Below are 27,423 nucleotides of genomic sequence, written 5' to 3' on the forward strand. Positions count from 1 at the left end.
GATGAAGAAACGTGTGATAAGATTATGGGAAACTGTTTAAATGTGTAATATTTAGCAGTTCATTAGTTAATAAAATGCCATTCAACTAAGTCAACTTTTATAAAAATGTTAAGCTTCACATTCCCCTTCCTTTGTAAGTGCCTCAATGTAACCCAGATTTCTGCTTTTTTAAAGAAAAGGAGGGACGGGACGAAATTCATTTTTGTGGTAATAAATATTATGTGTTAAATGCTGTTGACTGAGCTTAACTTGTATTGAACCCAGAAAATTCCTCTTTAAGTATGATGATTGGGTACAGAAGTTTGCAAATGTAGTGAGCAGAATAAAAAAGCATTGAGATTATAGCCCAAGAACGTACATTACAAAATGTGATCAAATTTGGCAAAGCCTCATTTCAAGGTCTCTGCAGCTGACTTTGTACACACTGAAATCCAGCAGGTCTTCAGAAGTCCCCTGACTGCTGTTTCACTGCATGAGTGCTTCACGGCAAACCAACCACCCCCACTGGACTGCAGCACTACACAACCGCAGCCCATCCTCCCTCTGTGATGTCACAGCTCAGTGCGCCCTTTGGAGGTGTGTCCTTCTACTTCTGGCTCAGCCTGTACAGTTTGCGCAGGGACCAGGAAGAGAGCTGGTGTGTATGATTGCGTACGTGAGGACGAGTGCTCGGTGTACTGTGGCAGGGACTGAGGGCAGCTATGGGGAATTCACAGAAGAAGGCCCCTGGTCATGGAGAGGGAGGGGGCCCACACTCTCAGCCTGGGACCCCAGGACACAGAAGGAATCAAGGAAACAACACGGCCAACTCAAAGGGTCAGGAAGTCCAGGGGAAGAAGCTGGCAGTGAATGGCACCCTTCCAACCGACAAGAGCGAGGATGAGCACTATAATCTGGATGCACCATGTGGTGCCCTTCCTCCTCCACTGGCCCGGCTCAAGAATGAGGGCAATATGTTGTTCAAGAATGGACAGTTTGGGGATGCACTGGAGAAATACACACAGGCCATCGATGGATGTTTAGAAGCTGGTGGGGTGCAAGTATTCTGTGTTTAAAGTATTGCATTAAAATGATAAATTATATTATTATTATTTAAAAAAATGGTAGATATGACCGTTTTTGGAGTTACCAATTTCCTTTTTTTTGATGGGGGGAGGGGCAAGGTGACGTTCTTTATTTGCTGTTTTTCAATGTATACAATATAGTTAAATGGTTCTGTTGGAGTACAAGTATGTTTTAAGAATCTTATTGAAATCGAGTAGATCTGACTGTCTTTAGTGTTACCAAACTGTCATTTTTTTGGCATGTTGACATTTTGTTCTTGTTTAGTATACTGGCTTAAAAGTACTTAACCAGTAGTTCTTCTGAGGTACAAGTATTATGTGTATGAGTAAGTAAAAATTATATTTGAAATCTGCTTTTAAAAAGACATGCCAGTCTGTTTGGTGTTACCAAACTGAATTTGTTTTGGCAAGGTAGCGGTTTATTATTTTTACAGACTTAAACGTACTGGGTTTTTAACTTCACCCGGGTTGAGAGGGTTACTTTTCAAATGTATTCCACTACAGATTACAGAATACATGCTGCAAAATGTAATTTGTAACGTATTCCATTAGATTACTCCAGGTCAGTAAGGTATTCTAAATACTTTGGATTACTTCTTCAGCACTGGTAGATTTTTTCACTTGTTTTGACTATAAAAAGTACAGTCAGTACAGTAAGACAAAATACATGTTAAAAATACATTGTCTGAAAAACCTATATATCTTACGCAGTGTTGTTTTTTAAAACAAGATAATGCAAATGTATTTTTTATATTTTTACAGAAAAACTTTACAAAAATTATAATCAAAAATACGATTTTTGCCCTAATAACAAAGGTCTTACTTAATTATCATCTAATGCGGATTTTCTTGATAAAAAAAAAATATGATCGTGCCTGATAAATGGTGCATATAAAATGGCTAGAAATAGCATTTTAGCTTAGCATAAAGCTAAATGTTTACATGACAATTAATACAAGGTTTATTTCTTCTGCTGCAAACTTACTTCTCTGTCTGCTCGTATGAATGTAACACATCACCACTGTTCAAATGCATCAAACTGAATAGACTAAATTAAACAAACGACAATAAAATGCAAAGTAATCTCTTCGGTAATCAAAATGTTATTTGAATGTAACTATTCTAAATACCAACGATTTATACTATAACTGTAGTGAAATACAGTCACTTATATTTTGTATTTTAAACACATCATCCCGTTACATATATTGTTACTCCCCAATCCTGAATTTAAAGGTGCTGTAAGCGATTTTTTTTTTCATAAAAGATTATGTAAATAAAATGTCCTACTCCCTGAAAGACACTACTGAAATAAGTGCTGTGACATCACTAGAGACTCTGTAAACAGCAAACCACATTTTATCCGAGGGCCGCATCTCTGACGCTTTCTGACTGTCAATCATTTTGTGCGTTCTAATAGCTGCAGCGAATCATTGAGATTTAATGCCATATTCTGACTCACAGTTTGTAAGATGAGGGCACTATTTCGCTACTGTTGTGTTTGACAACACGCTTTGTGTCGGTTTTTAACGGTATCGTGCGGCGTTTTTGAAAGATGGGGGCGTGGCTAAATCAACGACTGAGTCTCGTGGAAGTTAAAAAGTATAAAATCGCTTACAGCACCTTTAACTAATACATTTAAATAGTTCTGGTGTGGTATATTGAAATTAGATATTAGACATCTTCTTTAAAATAGTAGATATGTCAGTCTTTGCTGTTACTAAAGTGCCCTTATATTGACTTAGAAGTAGGCCCTACTACGTTTTTTTTATTTTCTTTATTTAACCAGTACATTTACATTATTATAGTGGGATTCAAGTATGGTTAAGTATCTTATTAAAATCCCATGTTATGTCAATATATCTTTAGTGTTACCAAACTGCCATTTTCTTGGGATAAACTGTGTTTTTCTGCTTAACCAGTATTTAAATGATTCTGGTGAGGTATAAGTATTCTGTGTTAAAGTACATTGTCATTTTATCTGATAAATGCTTTAAAAAAGTAGATATGACAGACAAGTCATTTTTATTTGTATAGCGTTTTTCACAACACATCGTTTCCAAGCAGCTTCACAGAAACTTATGGTGTAATGTCTTACAGTCCTTGGTCTTTGGATCATTTATTCTTTTTTATTTAAAAAAATAAATAATGTTTTTTAAAACTAACCAATACATTTAGATGATTGAAATGAATTAATTCAGATGTGGGTAGTCTACGAGAGCATCTATTGCGCAAACATTGTTTGGTTCAGTGGTATTGAGTAATGTAGGGGTAGGTATCTGATACCGGTTCATACCAAAGCTTTGCTGTCTAGATTTTCTATGGAAATTAGGTATTTATTGTGTGTCATGTCATGCTTTACTCATGTCTACTGAAGTTTAAAGATGTGAGCTGCACGTCTGTGAAATAGAAGTGAGTCTTTCGCAAGACATACTTCTGCCACATTGCATTGTGGGTGTGCCCATGAAAGTTACGTAATGGTCGTTTTGAAAGCTGTCTTTATAAAATTAAGCTTGCTCATAGTGTTTATTCTATGACTGGTTTGCTTTGTAAAGTGATATCAGGTGACTAATTGAAATGTATTACAAAATGACTGGCTGCCATTTACTTGCTTTAACTCCTGTAACTATGGAGTCCATTTTCAGTGCTCTTTGTTTGTATTTGCAGGTATTGACAGCCCAGAGGATGTATGTATTCTCTACTCAAACAGAGCTGCTTGCTTCCTCAAAGATGGAAACAGTGGAGAATGCATTCAGGACTGCACCAGGTCAACCACACCTTTACATGTGCCCACTAAAAACACAAGCTGTTCAATGACCAATCAGAAAGCAAGAGACAGTGGCCACACTTTTACCCTCCATAATGAACCATTTGCATACAAAGATATTGAATGCACTGGCTGTTGCTTTGGATAAAAGTATCTGGCCATTGAATAAATGTGAATGTTGGGTTAGGATTTAGTGTGAGGTAATATGGCGTGTGACTGTCTTGGACAGATTAACACCCAACACAGTTAGTTGCACTGTAAGGAGCTTTACCAGCAGACCAGTTAACCAGCACTAAGAACCTCTACAGTCTGTTGACATTTTCTCAGCTCAGTCAGATAGAAATATTTTTTATGTTATTCACACATATATCAACCAGCGGCTACATTCTGTCCTTTAATTATCCTGTACCTTTTATTGTCCTTTAATTGCATATGATGTTGTGGGTCCATTTTGTGATCCTATAATACACAGACATTAGAGGACAAAGACAGCACACAAGAACTTTGATTCTCCCTTCATGCTTACATTTATGGTATATGTAAGGAGACATGAAAATAACACTGCATAAAAAGAAATTCTTAATCAGTATTTTTGCCTTGTTTTCTTTAAAATCGCTAAAACAAGATGAATTTGCCCTTAGCTCATTATTCTTATGCAATTTTCAAGTAAAGCATACGTCTAAAAAATGTATTGAGGTTTATGCTTAAATAAAGAAAGAGAATTTGCCAATGGGATAAGACAAATAAACATAATACAATATATATTCTTTGAAAAAGTACATTTATCTCGTTTATAAAAAAAAGTACATTTATCTATTATATTCTTTGAAAAAGTACATTTATCTCGTTTATAAATGTTTAGATATTTTTACTGGAAAACAAAAATACTGATTACTGATTTTATTTGCTGTATATATCAAGACTTTTTAGTGTATCTCATTGTTTGGCCACCTAAATGCAAAGAAATGACCAAACACATGCAGATTTATGAATGGAGTTTAGTCTCCTATGCACAGTTACAGAGTTCATTGAAGGGCAGAGGATCAGAGAAAGATCTTGATCCTCTTGTCTCATCCTATTTATTTATAGGTCTCTGGAGCTCCACCCCTTCTCCCTGAAGCCCCTCCTCCGGCGAGCTATGGCATATGAGACGCTGGAGCGTTACAGCAAGGCCTATGTGGATTACAAGACTGTTCTGCAGATAGACATCAGTGTGCAGGCTGCTCACGACAGTGTACGCAGGTACTGTACAAAGGTCACTGGGAAACAGCCAACATTTTATAAACATATTATTAGGGTACATCAGGGCTAAGGGGCCCCCGGGTTAATAGGCAATATTGATTTAATTTTCTCCCAAAGCACTAAATTGCAACAAACCTACCACAGCACTTTCCTAAACACCTGTTTGTCACTATACACTGAAAATGATTCCTGATCCATGAGACTATTATCATGTGCAATGTCTAATGTTTGATGGTTTTAGGTCATTTGGTCTAATATTTAATCATTTTAAAATGTTGCACATTTATGAAGTAATGTTGTGAGGTTTAAATAAAAATTCAAAAAATTCAAATTTGCTAAAATGGGGTAAGAAAAATAAATGTAATTTAAGATCTTAATATACTGTAAATCTTGCTGTCATGCACAAATGTGCTTCTCAGGTACATTTATTTTGTGTAAGGAATGTTTTGATATTTTACTTGAATTGGTTAAGAAATTGATTTTGTAGGGTGTCTGGGTAGCTCAGCGAGTATTGACGCTGACTACCACCCCTGGAGTCGTGAGTTCTAATCCAGGGTGTGCTGAGTGACTCCAGCCTGGTCTCCTAAGCAAACAAATTGGTCCGGTTGCTAGGGATGGTAGAGTCACATGGGGTAACCTCCTTGTGGTCGTGATTAGTAGTTCTCGCTCTCTACGGGATGTGTGATAAATTGTGCATGGATCACGGAGAGTAGCATGAGCCTCCATATGCTGTGAGTCTCCGCAGTGTCATGCACAACAAGCCACATGATAAGATGTGCAGATTGACTGTCTCAGAAGTGGAGACAACTGAGACATGTCCTCTGCCACCCGGATTGAGGTGAGTAACCGCATCACCATGAGGACCTACTGTAGTAAGTAGTGGGAATTGGGCATTCCAAATTGGGGAAGAAAAGAGAATAAAAAAATAGATATTTTGTGACTCCCTTGAAACCTGTCAAACAATGTCCTATAAAAAATATATATTTTGCATATAGAAAATGAAGCCTATTCTTAGCACCATTAAGATTTTTTAGATTCATCAGGACAGTATCATGACAGTTACACACATTTTACCCCTTAATTCTCATTACCGCAGTGGCGTGCACAGCAGTGGGGCATTCACATGTCTACAGGTGTCCTTATGGTCATGCAAATATAGGGGGAAATTATAGTAATAAAAATAAAACTATTAAATAAAACAAAATGAAAATCTCTTAATAATCTCACAATAGCAGTAATAATGTGTCAATGTGCAATTTTTAATTAACAGATCGGGGGAAATTTCACACATAAATTATCATCCCTATGCCCTATTCACTCTGAAAGACAGAGCCTTTGAAGTGGGTGCTCTGAAAGAACACGGCACCATTATTGTATGAAAATACCCTTTGCTAGCAGTCTTATGGAAGGACCCTAACTCTAACTAACCCTAACCTAACCCATTTTGTCACTTTTGTTTGGAACAACCCTTCAAGTGGTGTCCCCTTCCTGCAGCAATACCTTTCAAGGGTGCAAAAATGCCATTGTGAATGTGCCCCCAGGTTCATCAAATTGGCCTCACACTAATAACAGGTCAGGTAAAAAGTCCCCTCTATGCAGGGCCAGATCTAGGGGAAAATACTATCCCCCATCCCTCCACCCCCAAGTTATCCCAATGCCCCCTCAAGCGCAATTGAAGCAAACGGTCAATGGTTGTATGGCCGCTAACCCTAACGTAATGTGCTTGAATGGAAGACACGTGTCGACAGAAGACACACAGCAAAGATAATAGTTAAGTATATATTTACAAGTACTACTCATTCAAGAAATATCAGTGCCCTTTTTTATCCTTCCACCCCTTCCCCACTGAGGTCTGAGCATGCCAATGCTGCAATTTGAAAAATATGAAAAATTTGAATATACAGAAGTGTACAGTATATACATCATAGTACAACCTCAATTCTGGAAAAGTTGAGACAGTGTGAAAATGCTAATAAAAACAAAAAGTAGTGATGTGTAAATTATATTCACCCTTTGCTATATTGAAAGCACTACAACTACACATTATATTATATTGTTTTTTTTTTTATGTACAGTAATTTCAAATCAGATGATTGCAAACCACTCCAAAAACATTGAGACAGGGGCAGTTTAAGACTAATAACAATTTGATGAAATGGCAATGTGAAACAGGAGATGGTGAGGGAATTGTGTCATAGTACTGTATACTGTATAAGGAGCCTCCATAAACAGCCTAGTCCTTCAAGATCAAGGATCGTTCAAGACTTCTCAATTTGCCAACAGATGCTTCAGCAAATAATCCCGCACTTTGAGAACAATGTTCTCCAAAGACAAATTGAAAGGATTGTGGGCATTTCACCCTCTACAGTGCACAATATAGTTTGCACAATATATGTTTATTTGTCAATACGAAAACCACTTCTGAATGCACGTGATCTCTGATCCATCAGACATCAATGTCTTAAATATAATTTATCTGTAATGGATATAATGAACATGGGCTTGGGATTACTTTAGTAAACCTTTGTTTGTCAACACCATTCGCTGCTGCATCCACAGATGTAAGTTAAGACTTTACTATGTAAAGCAGAAGCCATACATCAACACTGTCCAGAAGAGCTGCCGACTCCTCTGGGCTCGGTCTCATCTTAGATGGAAAGTAGAACAGTGGAACTGTGTTTTTTGGTCTGAAAAGTTTTCAAATGTTTTTGAAAATCACAGCCGTCGTGTTCTCTGGGCCAAAGAGGAAAAGGACCATCCAAGCTGTTATTAGCGTCAGGTCCAAAAGCCAGTGTCTGTATGTGCCAGGGTTGTGTCAGTGCTCATCTGTGAGAACACCATGAATGCAGACAGATATGTTCAAATTTTGGAGCCTTTTCAAGGGACGTCCCTGCATTTTCCAGCAGGACAACTTCAAACCACATACTGCCCTGATTACAAGTGCATGACTGTGTTAGCAGAGATTGTGGGTGCTAGATTGGCCTGCAGTCCTGACCATCTCCAATTGAGAATGTGTGGTGCATTATGAAGCGCATAATACGGCAATGAAGACGGCATACAATTGTGCATTTGAAGTCATGCGTAATGGATGTATGGGGGAAATTCCACTTTTTAAACCTAACAAACTTGTGTCTTCAGTGCCCAAACTGTACAGCTTCTTTTTTACTGTATTACATAGCTGTGTAACGGTAATGAGAATCATCGTTGAAAACAATGGGTATAATAAAAGTGAAATGTCTTATTGGGCTGCAGTAATGAGAATTTGGTAGTAAAATGTGCTTAGTAAAATAGTAATATTATTATTGCATCATGCAAAATATACAGTGCATCCAGAAAGTTTTCACAGCGCTTCACTTTTTCCAAATTTTGTTATGTTACAGCCTTATTCCAAAATTGATCAAATTAATTATTTTCCTCAAAATTCTACAAACAATACCCTATAATGACAACGTGAAAGTATTTTGTTTGAAATCTTTGCAAATGCATTTAAAAAAAACCCAAAAAAAATCACATGTACATAAATATTCACAGCCTTTGCCATGACACTCAAAATTGAGCTCAGGTGCATCCTGTTTCCACTGATCATCCTTGAGATGTTTCTACAACTTGATTGGAGTCCATCTGTGGTAAATTCAGTTGATTGGACATGAGGTCCCACAGTTATGTGCATGTCAGAGCACAAACCAAGCCATGAAGTCCAAGGAATTGTCTGTAGACCTCCGAGACAGGATTGTGTCGAGGCACAGATCTGGGGAAGGGTACAGAAAAAATTCTTATCATTGAACGTCCCAATGAGCACAGTTGCCTCCATCATCCGTAAATGGAAGAAGTATGGAACCACCAGGACTCTTCCTAGAGCTGGCCGCCCGACCAAACTGAGTGATCGGGGGAGAAGGGCCTTAGTCAAGGAGGTGACCAAGAACCCGATGGTCACTCTGACAGAGCTGCAGCGTTTCTCTGTGGAGAGAGGAGAAACTTCCAGAAGAACAACCATCTCTGCAGCATTCCACCAATCAGGCCGGTATGGCCAGACGGAAGCCAAGGCACCTGAAGGACTCTCGGTCATGAGAAACAAAATTATCTGTTCTGATGAAACAAAGATTGAACTCTTTGGCCTGAATGGCAAGCGTCATGTCTGGAGGAAACCAGGCACCGCTCATCACCTGGCTAATACCATCCCTACAGTGAAGCATGGTGGTGGCAGCATCATGCTATGGGGATGTTTTTCAGCGACAGAAACTGGGAGACTAGTCAGGCTCGAGGGAAAGATGAATGCAGCAATGTACAGAGACATCCTTGATGAAAACCTGCTCCAGAGCACTCTGGACCTCAGACTGGGGCGAAGGTTCATCTTCCAACAGGAAAACAACCCTAAGCACACAGCCAAGATAACAAAGGAGTGGCTACGGGACAACTCAGTGAATGTCCTTGAGTGGCCCAGCCAGAGCCCAGACCGATTGAACATCTCTGGAGAGATCAGAAAATGTCTGTGCGCCGATGCTCCCCATCCAACCTGATGGAGCTCGAGAGGTCCTGCAAAGAAGAATGGGAGAAACTGCCCAAAAATAGGTGTGCCAAGTTTGTAGCATCATACTCAAAAAGACTTGAGGCTGTAATTGTAATACATATGTAATTTTTTTTAAAATTTTTACAATTTTGTAAATTTGCAAAGATTTCAAACAAACTTCTTTCACATTCTCATTATGAGGTATTGTTTGTAGACTTTTGAGGAAAATAATTAATTTAATCCATTTTGGAATAAGACTGTAACATAACAAAATGTGGAAAAAGTAAAGCGCTGTGAATACTTTCTGAATTCACTTTAATTTCATGAATTTATTTTATGATTTTGGGTTAAATATGACAAGGACATTATCTAGGTCAGGTTTCATGAGAATCACCTAATAGTTTGCTGTGTAAAATTCCTGTTATGTCATATGTGTCTGATTGTGTTTGTGATATGTTTATCAGAATCACTAAACTGCTGATAGAACAGGACGGTCCTGACTGGCGGGAGAAACTTCCAGAGATTCCATTGGTTCCTCTGTCTGCCCAGCAGCACCGTAGAGATGAACCCAGTGCAGAGGTTCTGCAGGCCCGTGCAGCCAGAGCTGAACAGGAAAAGGGTGAGTTTAAGATTCTTCACTGGATTAAAACAGAAACATAATCAACAGCAGCAAAAAAAATAAGGAAACCTCTGTTCTGTTCTATACATTAATCAAGCATGAGAATGAATTCTAATGTGAATGTACTTGCCTCAATAATGCTAGAGTGCTGTGAGTGGCTGCCAGGGTGTTGCTATGCCATTGCAAAGGTGTTTTGATTGACTTTTGGCATGTTGCTTTGCGGTTACTAGGGTGTACGGTGGTTGCTATGATGTTCTGGATAGTTGTTAACTCACCTAAGTGAAAAGAGCACAACCCTAAATCTATACAATAATTCTGGTCTCTATATATGGTTTGGTTTCCTCCTTCAATGTAAGTCTATGGAATTTATTTTTGCTCGTTTTATTTTCCACTCTTACAAAAAACGAGAGTTCATGGCAAATACGGCAAACTTGCTTCAAATTCTCCATTGTTGCCAAAGGTTTGCCGGAGGTTCACCACTACCAGCAAAGAGCTGCAGACTTCTGGAAAACATTTGCGGCAAATCAAAAGCTAATTTGCATGTACACCAACATTTGTTGCCAATGTGTGGCGAGTTTAGATTTTTTGTATAAAGCTGATCAATTATAAGCCTAATAGCAAATAATTTGAGGTATCATTCATGTCTATAGCACAAACACTGTGGTACAAGTTACACACTGACCCTAGCAAAAAATCTACAGTTCTAACAAACCTGCTGCACATTTGGCACTCATTATTTACACACGCAAATTAGCTTGCTAAACGGTTTGCCAGAACTTTCGATTTTTGTAAGGGGAATTATAATAATTGGGTAAGGTGTTCAAATCCCAAACCTCACATAAGTGCCATAGTACAAGCACAACTAGTATATATTACTAATATTATACTTCTAAATAGTTTCTTAAAAGTGAAAGTGTACATCAATATCTTAATTAGCAATGTATCATCAAATAGTTTACACATTATTTTTAATGCTGGGTTAACATAAGGAGACTAGTTTCCACGTTTCATACTGTTCATTTATAAATCTGGGTTAATATTCTTATTTGCAAATCTACAAGGTTCAGTGTTTCCCACAGGATTTTGTGAGACTGTGGTGGATGAACCTCAGACCCTCTAAGGGGGGTCCGGGTGCATGCTCCCCCATAAGAAAATTATTTAAATTTTATAGTTGAATGCATCAATCTGTTACACTTTGAGAGCAAAATTAAGAGGCTAGATCTATAAAGAACTTTGTGCTCTTGTAAAAAAAATTGTGCTGTAGTAGTAATTAAATCATAAACACATTGGTTGTATAGATATTAATGGTGATAACACGGCAAAAATGTCACACCCACAAAGCATAAACAAGATTGAGTTAAAACAGTAGTGTTACTTAAACTTGGGGGGCATTATTAATAAAAAAATTGTACATCCTTCCTTATATGCTAAAATGAGAACATAATTTATGTGTTAAAAAGATTATTTGTCTATCTTTATGTATACATTTTGGACTGGTGGAAACCCTAAGCCAGATATGTCAGTCGACATAAGCGAGGAAACTGACAGCTAACGATGTTCCCTAACGTTAACATTACCTAACTTGGCTAATGTTAGATTAATGTTAATTATCAATGATAACTTCAGTTATCATAAGCAGTTATGTTATCTGTTTGCTGTCGTACACTGATAATCCGTCCCACCAGGATTTTGTGGCACTTTTTCATGATTTTTGCAGTCCAAAATGATTGAATTTGCTGCAGCATTTCTCAAATTTTGCTATGCAATTTGCTGTATTTTTTGGGGTTGTTTTGTAGTGTAAACTCTCAAATCATCTTTATATACCTCTGTAATTGTGTTAATTACATTGTAAATTCAATTACATGTAAATATTTTAGTGCAAAACTGAATATGCAGTTAGCAACCAAAAAAAAAATATTTTCTGCCTCTGACAATGCAAGAAAACGTATCTGAATTTAAAATAGACGTAAAATAAATCTGGAAACTAAAAACACAATTGAGTATTCCATAATTAGGCCTGTTGCCATTTATTAAACTGTCTGATATTTAAATCTGGTAAGCTATATGGCCATATATGAAGTACAATTAGAGTTTATAAATTTGAGCATTTATGTACATATTTAAATTAGTGTTAAAAAAAAGCGTTACATATATGAACATTTTCATTCTTGTCATATTCTTTATATTGCATATATCTACTGTATATAATTAAAATTTTTATATCAGTAAAAACATTTATAAACACTTCAGAATATATTGCCATTTTCAGATTCGTAGCCTACTGTATTAATAGCACTTCAAAGTCACATTTTATTTCACAACTAATGGGGATTTTAAGTGAATGTTAGGGATTTTTTTGTAGAAATGCGGGTTTTGGGCCTCATTCGCAGCACGTAGGGTGAAGATTAAACTCTAGCTGTGTATGTGTACTGTCTGCGGTCCCATGAAAGTTTAGAAGGATTTTGAGGAGGAGACGCTACACTGTTACTATGGTGATGATACAATGGCAGCTGTGCATTTGGGACTGCAACAAGCTTATCAAGCATTTGTTTTGCCGCAGTCAATCATGAAGGAATGCGACGTGACTGACTTGGAGTGAGAGAGGCTTTGCCGAAGAACGGCGCAAAACACAATGTTAGAGGTCTTTTATGCTATTATGAGAAGTGTAAAAATATTTTCGTGTCATTATGAAACTGTGGCAGGCCACCAGAGTCTAGGTAATTAATGGGAAACACATTGATTGGTCATGTACAGCATCCAACAGATTAGCATGCTTGCTAATATCTGCTTGTCCGTCTGTTCGATATTTTCAACTGCTTCCCTGTACAAAGTGCTTGAATAATGTACAAAGTACATTAATAATGAGGCAATCATTGTTGGTTTATGATTCAAAATCAGATTGAGCTTTATAGTCAAGTGTGCTTACGTACACAAGGAATTTGTGTTTGGTGATAGGAGAAACAAGTGCACTCAGAACATTACAATGAGACATAGAATATAAAACAAGAGAAGAAAACAGACATACATATAACAGAATGGCGTACGTATATGCAAGTGGTAATATATGTGCAAGGTAGCTGATGTACAGTTATTGAATTAAATATGTGAATTTACATATGTATATGACATTCATTGTCTATTGCTAACATGCCACAATATTCAAGCACACAGTCACATTGTATTGGTTCCCTATCGAGAGGTCTCTCCTATTGCGTAAGTAGCTTACGCTATGGGAAAACTCTGTTTCTCGAGAAATATTGAAGTCTTTATGTAAAACGCATTGCAGCTGCACAGCAGACAGTGATGAGCGAGGCAGCTCGGTCATTGGCTGTGCTGCGCAACTGCTCGAACCAGTGACGGGCGACTTAGAACGCACGACCAATGGGGCGCGTCCCGCGATTCGCGCACTCAGAGCCTGCTGAAATTAGCATATGAGGGCTATATAATGAACGTCCCGTCATGCCAGTTCTTTTAGATTTAATCTCCTTCAGCGAAGACCTTCTCTTCGTCGCCCCCGCGACGCTTTTAAGATTAAAAGAGTTATTTTCCAGGCGTTGTTTCAAATGCCTTCAGCCTGCGCCTCGTGCAGAGGCCCTCTTTCCGACGGAGATCGGCACACCATCTGCACTCGCTGCCTGGGTCTGGACCACGCAGAAGCTGCACTCATTCAGGGCGGTTTTCACCGCAAGCGAGCCGGCTGCCCCCGTGCTGCCACCTCTGTTCGAGCCGCGCAAGAAAAAGCGCCGCTCACAGAGGCTACCAGAGCACCCCGACTCCGGTGATGTCACGCCGGCTCAGTCCCCACGGGCATCACCGCTACCAGATGTCTCCCCGCTGGTCCATTTCACGAGAGCGGACCTGCACCCCTCCAACAAAGCGGTGGGTCTCGTCTCGTTCGGCACATCAGGGGACGACAACGGAAAGGATGACAGCCTCTCTCTTGATGCTCCATCCGACGACTGGCCGGGCTCGTTCGACCCTGCGCCATCGGCATCAGCGGACACGAGCGCGGACACGAGCGCGGGCACCAGCATGGACTCGGAGATCGTCCGTATCCTGTCTAAGGCCGTGGAAGACCTCGGGCTCGACTGGTCTTTTCCGGAAGAACCCGCCCGCAGCTGGCTGGATGAGTGGTTCCTGCAGGGGTGCTGGCAGGCCCCCCGACAGAGACCCTCTCCTTTCTTCCCTGAGGTGCACGACGAGCTCACAAAGTCGTGGAAAGCCCTCACGACTGCTCGCCTAAAGCCTTCTTTCTCTTCTTCGCTCTCCTCAGTGGACGGCGCTAGAGAAAGAGGCTACGAGGCAACTCCGCCCCTAGAGGAGACTGTGGCCAACCATCTATGCCCACCCTCCACCGCTGGATGGAAGGCCAGAGCTTTCACCCATCGAGCCATGCAGAACCACATCAGCTCTCACCGGTCGCACGATACGCCGCCGGGTCAAGCTGCGCCAGCGCTGCATTCGATGGCGGTTCTACAAGTGTTTCAGGCCAAACTTCTCCGCTCTATGGACGAGTCTGGACCTGAACCCGACGCTTTTAGGACCTACGCAGTGCTACGGACGTAGCTCTGCGAGCCACAAAGGCCACCGCCCAATCCATTGGCCGGGCCATGGCTAATTTGATCGCCCTTGAGCGCCATCTGTGGCTAACGCTAACGGAGATGAAGGACGCCGGATAAGGCACCCTTCCTTGACGCACCTGTCACCCGAAGCGGCCTGTTCGACTCTACGGTGAGAGATTTCACGGAGCGCTTCACTGAGGCGTGGAAGGATTCGCAAGCTATGCATCACTTCCTGCCTAAGCGTCCAGCTCATCTCAAAAACCGCCCCAGCAGCAGCAGCGAGCCAGTGCAGAGCCGCCCGCCTCCCAGCCGAAGAGCAGACCTGAAAAGGACGCTCGACGCCGCTGCTCCGCTGGTCGAAGAAAGCCGCAGGAGCAACGAGGCCCTCGACCCAGAATCACCCTGAACACAGAGCCTCGTGAAGTCTTCCTAGCAGCAGGAAGAAAGAGAGGGAGTACGCGCCTCGCAAATGCCGGACCGCTCCTCAAGAAACATTTAAAACATTACCCAGTCCCCTTACAGGCGGCTGGAAATGTCTATACAGCAGTCAATGGGCCAGTCATAAAAACTCGCTCACCTGCAATCAAACGCCGTCTTCACGGCGACACACAGAGTCATTTTCTGCCTGTGTCACTAAGGGTTCACATGTCCACACTAAAGTGCGCATTCCCACATATCAGTACTGTCCAAACAGTGCCAAACACCTCCCCAGCTCAGGCTGGATGTCTCAAAAATGTAGATCGTGTGCCTATTGTCATGTATGCACCACTACACACAAGCACTGTTCCCACAGTTATAAACACTTCCCCAGTAAAAACGGGAAGTGCCATAAGTGTAGCGCGTGTGCCTGCCATATTGCACGCACCCCTACACACAGCTACCCACACAGTTTCAAACAGCTATGCCGCAAACATCACAGATGCAATGCGCGAGCTAAGAAACTCCCCGCTAAATGCGGAAAGCTTTATGAATGTGGCGCGTGCCCATAATGATGAATGCACCCCCACTTCAAAACACTGTTCATACAGTTTCAAGCACCTCTCCGACTCATGCTGTGAGCATTTCGAAATAGCGCATGTGCCTGTACTCTCACACGCACCTCTGCACTCGGCACTCAATACGGCTGCTCAGCGCACTCTGCGCCTCTGAGAGCCGTAGATTCTGTGTTAGCACAAAGCGATTTGCCGGCGGGCCCATACGCCACTGCGACATGCCCCCAGCCGCATTCAGCCCATATCTGTGCGAGCAGAAGCCTGGGAAAAAATCCCGACATGCCGAAATGGGTTTTGAACATAATAAAACACGGATACTCACTTCAATTCGCCAGAGACCACCCCGCTTTTCAGCGTGGTCGAGACGAAAGTGAGGAAAGATGTGTCACATGTTCTATGCACCGAGGTGCTCAAACTGATAGAGAAGGGCTTATAGAAACTGTACCTCCCTCTTTGAGCGTAGGCGGTTTTTACAGCCGCTATTTTCTCGTCCCGAAAAGGACGGTGGCCTTCGCCCCATCCTGGATCTCAGACATCTGAACAAAGCGCTAATGATTCGCTCGCTCAGAATGTTAACAACCAAACATATCCTCGCGCAAGTTCGCCCCAGGAATTGGTTTCTATCAGTGGATTTGAAAGACGCTTACTTTCACATCCCGATGCAGCTCACCACAGGCCCTTTCTGAGATTCGCTGAGGGACAGTCATACCAGTACACAGTACTACCATTTGGCCTATCATTGGCCCCCGTACATTCACAAAATGTATGGACGCTGCACTTTCCCCTGAGACAGTGGGAGTGCGGATACTGAATTACCTCGACGATTGGCTAATCATAGCACAATCAGAGGTTCAGTTAATGACACACAGATCTTGGACTATCAGCCATTTACAATGCCTGGGTCTGAGAATAAATTTTGCAAAGAGCGTGCTATCCCCCAGCCAGAATATTTCTTTTCTGGGAATAGTGCTAGACTCAGTGCAGATGACAGCGCCTCTCATCAGAGCGCGCTCTCTATTCGACGCCTTGCAACATCGTTCAGAACGGGCGCGATGCCCTCATCAAACGATTTCAGAGAATGCTCGGTCTCATGGCCTCGCATCAGCTGTACTCCAGCTAGGATTGTTGCACATACGCCCTCTCCAGCCTGGCTCAAGAGCCGTGGTCCCCACTCACGCGTGGCGCCGGGCCACTTTTTGATCAGAGCGAATCACGGCTGTATAAAAGCCCTGACGCCCTGGAAAGCCATAAACTGGTATCAAACCGGCGTGAGTCTGGGCGTGAATACGCGGAGAAAAATGATCACACGACAGATGCCTCCAAAATAGGATGGGGAGCCCTTTACGAGGGCAGGCCTGTTTCCGGCTTTTGGTCAAACCCGGAAAAGCGCCTACACATAAACTGTCTGGAAATGAAAGCAGTCGCCTTGGCTCTCAGAGCCCTGCTTCCGTACCTGCAAAACGAACACGTCCTGGTCCGAACGGACAACATGACGGTAGTTTCAGATATAAATCGCCAAGGTGGATTCAGGTCGAGCTCCCTGCACTCTATGGCCAGGAGCTCATCCTATGGTCACAACACCACCTGCGCCGCTAAGGGCAGCGCGACGTGCCAGGCGCCCTGAACCAAGGAGCGGACATGCTATCCAGAGACAAAGTTCTCCCAGGAGAATGGTCTCTCCACCCTCTGACGGTTCAGTGGTTATGGCGAACCTTTGGCGAGGCAGAGGTCGACCTCTTCGCCTCCAAGGAAAACGCCAGACTGCCCTCTCTTCTTCTCAAAGCACAGACGCGCCGCCCAAGTTTGGCCGAGCCGCCTCTTGTATGCTTTTCCCCGATCGCGATGCTGCCTCAGGTCATCAGTCGGATCAGGGAGGTGAAATGTGCAGTGCTCCTGGTAGCCCCACTCTGGAAAAACCAGACGTGGTTTCCAGAGCTGGTACAGATGATGCAATCTGCCCCATGGCCGATTCCGCTGAGGCAAGACCTCCTCGGACAGGCCAGCGGGATGATTCTTCATCCCCGCCTCGATCTGTGGGCCCTCCATGCATGGCCCCTCAACGGGTTCCCGAGAACCTCCCCAGTGGAGTTCTGAAAACCATTACTGAGGCGCGAGCCCTCTACGAGGCTTTGTATGCCCAAAAGTGGAAAGTGTTCAGTGACTGGTGTGATACTAAGAGCTTGAACCCCAAAACGCGCGAGATACCAAGTGTACTCGCCTTTTGCAGGAGCTGCTGGAGGCGGGCCGCACACCCTCCACGCCAAAGTCTATGTGGCTGCCATAGCGGCGTCACACAATCCTGATAAAGGACATTCATTAGGAAAAACGATCTGATCGCTCGCTTCCTAAGAGGCGTTAGGAGGATGAACCCTCCTCGCCCACCTTCGGTGCCGATCTGGGACCTGGCCACGGTCCTGGACGCACTCAAAGGTGCCCCGCTCGAACCTCTCCGAACCGTGCACCTCAAGCAGCTTCGCCAAAACCACGCTCTTGCTGGCACTCGCTTCAGTTAAAAGAGTGGGCTGACCTGCACGCGCTGTCATCAAGCTGCTTGCCTGGAATTTGGACCTAACGACTGCAGAGTTGTCCTTAGGCCAAAGCACGGTATATATTCCTAAGGTGCTCTCTACACCTTTCAGAGCACAGGTGACATCTCTGGCAGCTTATCATCCTCAGCAGACGAAGGTGATGCAAATTTACTCTGCCCGGTCAGGGCGCTCAGAGTATATTTGGAACGCTCTGCCCTGTTCAGACAGACGGAACAATTATTCGTATGCTTTGGCGGCCGAACTAAGGGTCTCGCTGTCTCAAAGCAACGAATATCGCGCTGGATAGTGGATGCTATAGCGCTTAGCTTATGGAGCCAAGGGCCTTCAATGCCCCTTAGGCGCCAGAGCTCACTCTACGAGGAGCATGGCCTCCTCGTGGGCATGGTCGAAGTGGGATACCCATTGAAGATATTTGTGCGGCGGCAGGCTGGGCCTCGCTTCGACATTTATCAGGTTTTATAACCTACAGGTCCCCTCACTGCATTCCAACATTCTATCAGTCTGACTGTGGAATGAACTGGAGTATGTATATGCTGGGCATCATCTCCTCCCTTATAAGGTCCGCCTCTGACCGACTTAGAGGGTTTATTATGCGTACTCAGTACACAAAAGCTCAGTACATGAGATATGTGCTTGTGTTTGTACAAGGAGCTCCCACCTTGAAGGCAAGGGCTCTGTCATACCCCACTATATAGCTCGCCGCTGGCCGCTCGTGGAATATCACTTTGCTTTAAGGCTCAGGCACCTGCCTCTGGCTTTATAGAGCTGAAGTCAGCACGCACGGCGCTTTACATGGTGTTCCCATAGCGTAAGCTACTTACGCAATAGGAGAGACTCTCGATAGGGAACGCACTCGGTTACTAACGTAACCTCGGTTCCCTGAGAGGAGGGAACGACTATTGCGTAAGCTGCCGTGGTCTGTGCTTGGTCAGTTCGCTTCAGTCGATTGAACCTAAAAGAACTGGCATGACGGACGCTCATTATATAGCCCTCATATGCTAATTTCAGCAGGCTCTGAGCGCTGAACGCGGACGCGCCCCATTGGTTCGCGCTGCTCTAAGTCGCCCGTCACTGGTTCGAGCAGTTGCCGCAGCACAGCCAATGACCGAGCTGCCTCTCTCATCACTGTCTGCTGTGCAGCTGCAATGCGTTTTACATAAAGACTTCAATATTTCTCGAGAAACGGAGTTTTCCCATAGCGTAAGCTACTTACGCAATAGTCGTTCCCTCCTCTCAGGGAACCGAGGTTACGTTAGTTACCGAGTCGTTTTGGCATCACAATACAGGGTTAGCATCGCAAATGTAAAATTAAATAAAAAAAAAAAATCTATAGCACTATACCTATATGATAGTCAGGCCTTCAAACTCCTGCAAGCTTGATTTAGCCATCTCAGATTGGGGCACTTTACTGGTTAGTTTTGAGCGGCTGCGTAAAATTGTACCATCATTAGCTTTAGCATTCAAAGTGTTATGAGTAGCTAAACACTCAGATTTACTGCAAGCTACACTGTATGAACTTAAGGTTCATTCTGTTGGCAATAAACCATTTACATTTATTCATTGAGCAGACCATTTTATCCAAAGTGACTTATGATGATTTCATCAGTATGGAATATCAGAGGTGGGGGACTCGAGTCACATGACTTGACTCGAGTCTGACTCAAGTCACAATTTTCAGGACTTGTGACTTGCTTGATTAAAGTACGAAAATGACTTGATTTGACTTTGACTTGAGAACAAGTTACTTGAGACTTGACTTGACTTGAAGTGGAAGACTCGACAATGACTTGAACTTATAATAAACAAACAGCAATACAATTAATTAAAAAATATATATATTGTGACGTCAGCGTCGCTATCGGCATCTGTGCCTTTAACGCTGCTCAATTCAAACCGCGCCAAACATGGCAGACAGTAGTCGAGCTCCACAAATTGTCTCGTTTGGCTATACAGACTTTGAACTGGACCGTGCCTATAAAAAAGATTTGCCAGTTGCAAAATATGCAAGGCACGAATATCCGAAACGACAACCACAACGTCAAATTTCGTTCGACATATCAAGAAGAACCACAAGGAAAGGTAAGAAAGTAATCTCTTTATAGTCAGTTTCACTAAGATCTACGTTATAACGATTACTAATGTAATGATTTAATCTTTTCTGTTTGTCATAATTTGGCCTTGATGGCATATTATGTTTTTTTCTTATTAGAAATGTGACCATGGCATTATCATTATACTGTGACGTTTCGTAAATAGATGTAACTTATTGGGGAATTTGATTATAACAGTGGCGTAGCCTGAGTTTTTAAATGTTGGTTGGCGTCTTAAAATGAGCGGGCAGCTCAATATTACATGTAGGTTATAATGTATGTATTAAATGTGCGCATTTTCAAGTTTGTGGACTGCGTGTGGAAACTATAAAGCATTGCGCATAACGTTACTGCATGACAGGCTAACATGGAGGCGCCGATGTGATCACTAGCACGCACCTAAACATTTCTAAGGGGCTGTTTAACTAGGGTTGCCAACCGTTCGGTATAATACGGAATCGTTCCGTATTTGACACATAAAAGTCTTGTTCCGTATTGAACTGATACGGAACGCACTTTGTTCCGTATTTTTGAGTATGAATTCAGTGCAAATCCATGACAGACACATAGCTTCTATTCTAATATATATGTCAGACAGACTATGAATGAACGAAGACCTGCTTTAATGCAAAATTCGGGACTTGAGCCCCCTTGGCGGGCTCTGACCCAGCCGCGCCATTGGATGTGCAGTTGCCGCAGCACAGCCTATGAGCGAGCCAGATGGCATAGATATATGCAGCATAGATGTATACACGGCTGTGCAGCTGCAAATGCGTTTTACATATAGGCTTCATTAAATCGAGGAAAAGGAGTTTCCGAAGACATTTGTTGGCTATGATAAGAAAAACTACTAAATTAAAAAATATATTTTTTGCACTTGAAAGAACATTCTAGAAGTCTAATTCTATTGAATAAGTTCAGCACAAGGCTACAGAAAACTGTTGTGGTTGGCAACCCTATGTTTAACGTTACAACTGGCCACTTCATGCGTTTTCTCAGATCGGATAGCTGATTCTGATTTATCAAAACGATTCCATTTACAATTGGTCACATAAATGTGGTTTTGCAAATTGATTTTCCTTAAATTACATTATTTTTTAAAATGTAAAGAATGTTTGTGCATACTGAAAATATTTTTTTTAATGTTTACAGGTAATGTTAATGTCTGAACGTTTTGTGTAAACAACACAATTTTATTTTATTTTCAGATATTAATGTAGCACAGATATGCATATGATTAATATGTAGCAAATGTATAATAAATAAGATACATAATATATGTATACAAGTTCATCTTTTCTGTGCAAAAATAAATATGTATCGAAAAAATTTACCTCTATTCATTTTAGTAGTGTGACTTGACTTTACTTGAAACTTATCAGGACTTGACTTGACTTGCTTAGGGTGAACCCTTGACTTGACTTGACTTGCTTGATTTATCTGAACTGCGACTTGAGACTTGACTCGAGACTTGATGGTTAAGACTTGAGACTTGCTTGGACTTGACCATGTGTGACTTGTCCCCACCTCTGTGGAATATAAGTCAAGACTCAAGAACTTAGCAAGCGACATGCTAATTCTCAGTTTAGCTTCCAGAAACCAGTATGAGTGTATCAGGCCATTTCTTTTGTGTATCTGCCCATCTGAATATATGAAGGGAGGTTGCTAGCATGAAGCATATTTAATTTCTAATAAAAAAAAAAATCCATGCTGGGAACACAACAGAACATATACAATGCAGGCTGATGTTTTGGCTAATGCTGATAAATAAGTTATGTTTCATGAAGTGGATTTATTGAATTAAACTTAGTGATAGGAATCATCAAGTTTTAGCATATTTTGTACAACTGCATGGCGTTTTAGTTCTCCAAGTCACCATTTTTACTACAATTATGCAAACAGACACAGCAGCTAACAGCATTTGTCAGCATGAATGTACTACGCTTGATGGCAATCAATTATGTAGAAACGTAACACGGCCAGCTCTCATTGTAATGGAACATGACTGCTCCAGTTTCATTTTGACCTGTGAAAGGAAGATCCACACGAGCACATGGCACACATTAGCATCCATGATCACATTAACAACCTTCAATCTATTGTCCCTCGAGAGAGATTATGTCATAGGAATGGAGTTAAAGTCAACATTAAATAAAAATTGACCTTAATTACTCTCTTTTAATACATGTTGCTGGTCTTGTGCACGAGCATCTCCAGTACACATTATTAGCTATGCTAGTTTAGGCATTTTTGGCTGCTGTTGTATGTAATGCAGCCTTTCTGAATCCTTGTCAGTAGTAAAAGCAGTCATTTAAAGCTAGTTAATGCTTCTGTAATAAACGTTATGGTAATAATTGCAAACAACAAAAGATTTGTACCATTGGGATATGTCACATGCTCTCGTAGGTAAATTTGTCCTTCAGCCTCCACATCCTGGGCACAAATCCACTACAAACTCCAATCTGTTCTTGTCTCATTATGTAATAGAAGGCTCACTGTTTTTTAGATCCTAGAACCACTGATCTCATGCTAAGCAAGGCTGGGTGATATAAACGGTATATTGAATATATATTCACAATAAATTCACAAGGAATTTTGCTTGTTAAATAAAATTTGAATTAACCCTTGTCCATTCTTAAGTTGTTTGCTTGTTAAAAACGTCCTTAACATGCATGTGGTTGTGGGTCATGTAACATTTACAAGAATTGACAACGATGTCCAGTAAATGGCTGCATTTACATTTATGCATTTGGCAGATGCATTTATCCAAAGCGACTTACAGTGCAATTATTACAGGAACAATCAACCCGGAGCAACCTGGAGTTAAGTGTCTTGCTCAAGGACACAATGGTGGTGGCTGTGGGGGCCAAATGTCCTCAGTAAAAAAGAAAAGGCTCCCAAGTGGGTCAGCTGATGTTGATCTTCAAATCTAGTGATGTGCATGTTTGTGTGATGTTAGGTTTAGGGGCAGAGGTTGGAAATGGAAAATATAATTATTAGCATGATATGAAATCAATTTGAAGTCCATTATATATCCTCACTAATAATGTCAAACAAACGCGTGTGTGTGCATGCGTTTTTTGCATTGTGGATGTTTTATAGTCTCACTCATTTTTGTGTGATTTGACAAATAAAAAAATTTGCTCTGTGTTGTAGTCTTTCCAATTCATTCCCTATGGTGGGTTAATTTTGAACCGGAACAACACAATTGTTTTTTTTTTTTTTAAAAAAAGCCTCAACTCATTGAATCCAGTCCAAATGTATTTTGTGTGTGTTCAGATGGTAAATGTAGGAAAAGTAACCAATCACTCAGATGAAGGATACCATTTTTATTAAAGAAACAAAATGGAAATGGTCCGAAAATTACCCTAACAACTCATGAGGGTTAACATTGTGAACATTAAAATATTTTAATGTTTTTGTTTTTTACCGTAAAGTTTCCTAAATTTCGTGTCAGTAGTTTAGATATTTTTTTCTAAAACTTCAGTTGCAAAAACGTTACAAAAAAAGAGTAACCGTTGTTGAGTTTTATTTACTTCTGTGAAACTGTCCATTTCAATGAATCCATTCCAAACTTGTTTGTTATCACTCAAAAATTTTCATTTATAATAATAATATAGGTAATAAAATATTGCAGTTTATTACTACATATTATTTTGGTGCATATAAATGGAGATGACCAATATTTTCCATTGTGTTTTAGTAATTTTTTATTTTTTATTTTTTTTTTTTTTTTACATTTTTAATCTACTTTGCAACAATGGTTGTTTTATTGAAATCATAGATCCTCTGATTAAAATGAAAAGCACACTATTTTTAAGTACATTGTCTGGTCCAAGTGCTAAGCATCCTCCACTGTCCTGTAGAATATCCTAAAGGGCACATTTTTAGGCTGATAACTGTAATTCAGTGAAAAAAGACATGGAAAAAGAAAGGGGAGAGGTCTCTGGATTGGGACATAATGTTCAGAAGTGTAACTACTGTACCTACTCTCTCCACAGCCAGAAAAGCCGAGGTTCAATTCAACATGCTGAAGCAAGAAGGAAACGACATGGTGAAGAACAGCCAGTTTCAAGGTGCTGTGGAGAAATATAGCGAGTGTCTGGCCATCAAACCTGGTGAATGTGCCATCTACACCAACAGGTATGTTCTTTGACCTTCAGATAAGAGGAAAGATGTTGAACTTTACAACACCACATATAAATATAATTATCAGCAAAAACACTGGCTATGTTCACAGTAGCATGCTTCCATGCTACCCATACAATTTTGGCATTATACAGTTTTTAGTAATTATTACATTTAATCTGTAATACATAATCAGATTTCAGAAAAATCAAGGACTTTTATTTGGATCACATTACGTTTTAAAATGTGCATATTTCAGATTACAGTTACTTTCTTATGGATTACATGATTGCATTTTTGATTACATTACAAATCAGCCAGCGGCAATAACTAGTGTGTAATTAACTGATTATGCTCCGAATATTTAAAAGATCAGACTGCCAATACGTTTTACAAAATTAGATTAAAAAACGAAAATATTTCTTAGATGATCTGAACATGGAATGTAATGAGGTCATGTTACAACGGTGCATGCTACTATGTTATCATTGCATATTGCACACTGTCTATAATGCTGTATGCTAGTATTCTTCTCGGTGTGTGTACACGGCAGATCGTTTAAATGAATTACAAAGTGTCAGTGAAATCCCGAATAGCTGCTCGTGTTGTCCAGTCTCTAGTGTTTCAGTCAGTTCTCTGAGGATGTGCTGAGACTAGACCTGCTGCTCAGACAAACCGGTTCAGTCAGCAATTATCTCCGACAGCTTCAGAATAAAACCGCCGATGGGAGAGGAGGCAGATGGCAATGCTGAATGAGAAGTTTGTGTTGTGTTTTCCAGAGCGCTGTGCTATCTTAAACTGGAATGTTTCAAAGAGGCCAAACAGGACTGTGACTCTGCACTTCAGATGGAGCCAAACAATAAGAAAGCGTTTTTCAGACGAGCACTGGCACACAAAGGCTTGAAGGTTCGTGTTCTCATGTCCTCAGAGGATTTGCCTTTATATGGTCACAGATATTTCTTTTGCCTATGCACATTTAGATTGTCTGTATCTCCCCCTATAGGACTACCTGTCAGCCAGCAATGATTTACAGGAAGTACTGCAGTTAGATCCAAACGTGCAGGAGGCGGAGCAAGAGCTGGAGATGGTGACTAACATGTTTCGAGAAAGTCTGTTGGCCAATGCTCAAGGTAAACTGTCATTTCCCCCCAAAAAAGACAAACTTATAGAAATTGTTCACCATGAAATTAACATTTTTAGGTTCAAGGTCATTCCAAACCTTATGCTGTTAAAGACATTTTTAGGAGAAGAATCTTTACCGATGACTCATATGAGTGACGTCGTCAAAAAATACCATACACTTGAAATACCCATAAAACACTATATTTTAAGTCTTCAGCTTTGTGTGAGGAACAGGCCACAATTTGAATGACTATCCACTAAAAATCGCACTAACCAGTAAGCATTTGCCGTAACCATGAGAAGATAAAGTTTTGCCTAAAACTCTAAAAATGAAATACATTTGCTATTAGTCAATCTCAATATTAAACCGTAAATAACAGAATTCTCATTTTTGGTGAGCTGTTCCTTACTGTACTAAACCTACTGTAAACTCATCTTTGCTACACACATTATGCAACCATTTTAGTTTGTTGAATAGTTTGTATAAATGGATACTATTTAGTGCAACTAAACACTTTACTGACACCCTTATAAAAAGTACTGTGGCGGTACAGAGATCAGTATCAGATGGTAATACCATGATACTCTTGTATTTTGAACTCATTTTACCATTAGAGACTCCGTTTAAGTGCAGCATATATTTTGTTGACTATGACTGTTTCCTCTCTTTAGGTTGACAAAGCAGCAGTAAATTATTCAATGAACAGAGCTCCAGGAAGAGCAGACTCTCCCTCATTAAAGCGTGAACAGTGGATCCAATGAGCCTGTGAAATCCTGCTGTAGTCCTGAAGACAGAGACCTCACAATCCTGTCAGGAGACTCCATTCATCTTTCTGCAAACTGTCATGCAATGCAACCAACACTTCCCTTCCAGCAAAACCCATCTTCCATTCTACTAGGATCATTGTGTCTGATGCAATGCTGACAATGAAACGCATGCAAACGGTTTATTCTCTCGCTTCAGTAGGCACATGTGGGCATGGCACAGGTGGGAAGGTTTTTCACAAACAGGAATCCTGGATTATGATGAGAGAATGTGCCTTTTATATGAAGCTGTGGCTCACAAAGTGATTAACACTCTTGGACGAAGATTTATGTGCTACATTTAAAAAGTTTTGATTTCTCAAGATTTAATATATTTTTAATAGCCGTTCCATTGTACTGTGTAATATAAACATATACTTAGCTCATAGTAGTTTCCTTTTTGGCTTCTTTCAGCCTTCGACCCAACCGATATGCAAAGATAAAACAAGATTTGACATGGGGTGTGTATACTACTAAAATATAATTTTTGGGGATGTCAGCAAATGTAATATATTTCAGATGAACAACTTCACAAGAGCTTAATAAATGGCTTTATAAACTTCTAGGTGAAATATCTTTGTCGTTGGACAGTTTAGAAGCACCTTGTATGTGCAGAAATGGAAAATGTGCTGGGAATGTTTTGGAAAGTCAACCTGTCCTGTGGTGACATGCCATACCCCATCAAAGAAGATTTCACTTATTCCTGAATGATTATGCATGTTGTTTTTATGGCCCCATATTAATTGAGAACACATGGAGTATTCAAAAAGGTGATTAAATGATTAAAACCTACAATTTTCCCTTATACATTTTTAGAAATTTCAACCCAAAATCTAAAACTAATGACATTATGTCTCAAATGCCCAAATGTAAAAGTGGAAAATAGCAGATAAATTAAATTGAGATGAAATGAAGGAAATTCTTAGAGTTGGTATAAGTGCAGAATAAGGTTTTATTAGAATTTGCAAACTTAATAC

At 40.9% G+C, this 27,423-nt stretch overlaps 1 protein-coding gene across 1 annotated transcript; it reads left to right on the forward strand.

Annotated features, from left to right (window-relative positions):
* Positions 1-615: 615 nt before the first annotated feature.
* On the forward strand, positions 616-27,008 carry LOC127619629 (sperm-associated antigen 1A-like). Its single transcript, XM_052092555.1, has 8 exons — positions 616-1,029; positions 3,732-3,831; positions 4,921-5,073; positions 10,045-10,199; positions 24,394-24,535; positions 25,300-25,426; positions 25,524-25,650; positions 26,315-27,008. Exons 1-8 carry the CDS (start codon positions 702-704, stop codon positions 26,317-26,319), a joined length of 1,137 nt encoding a protein of 378 aa, XP_051948515.1. The 5' UTR covers positions 616-701; the 3' UTR covers positions 26,320-27,008.
* The last annotated feature ends 415 nt before the right edge of the window (positions 27,009-27,423 follow it).

The sequence above is a fragment of the Xyrauchen texanus genome, chromosome 26 (assembly GCF_025860055.1).
Source record: "Xyrauchen texanus isolate HMW12.3.18 chromosome 26, RBS_HiC_50CHRs, whole genome shotgun sequence".
Lineage (NCBI taxonomy): Eukaryota > Metazoa > Chordata > Actinopteri > Cypriniformes > Catostomidae > Xyrauchen > Xyrauchen texanus.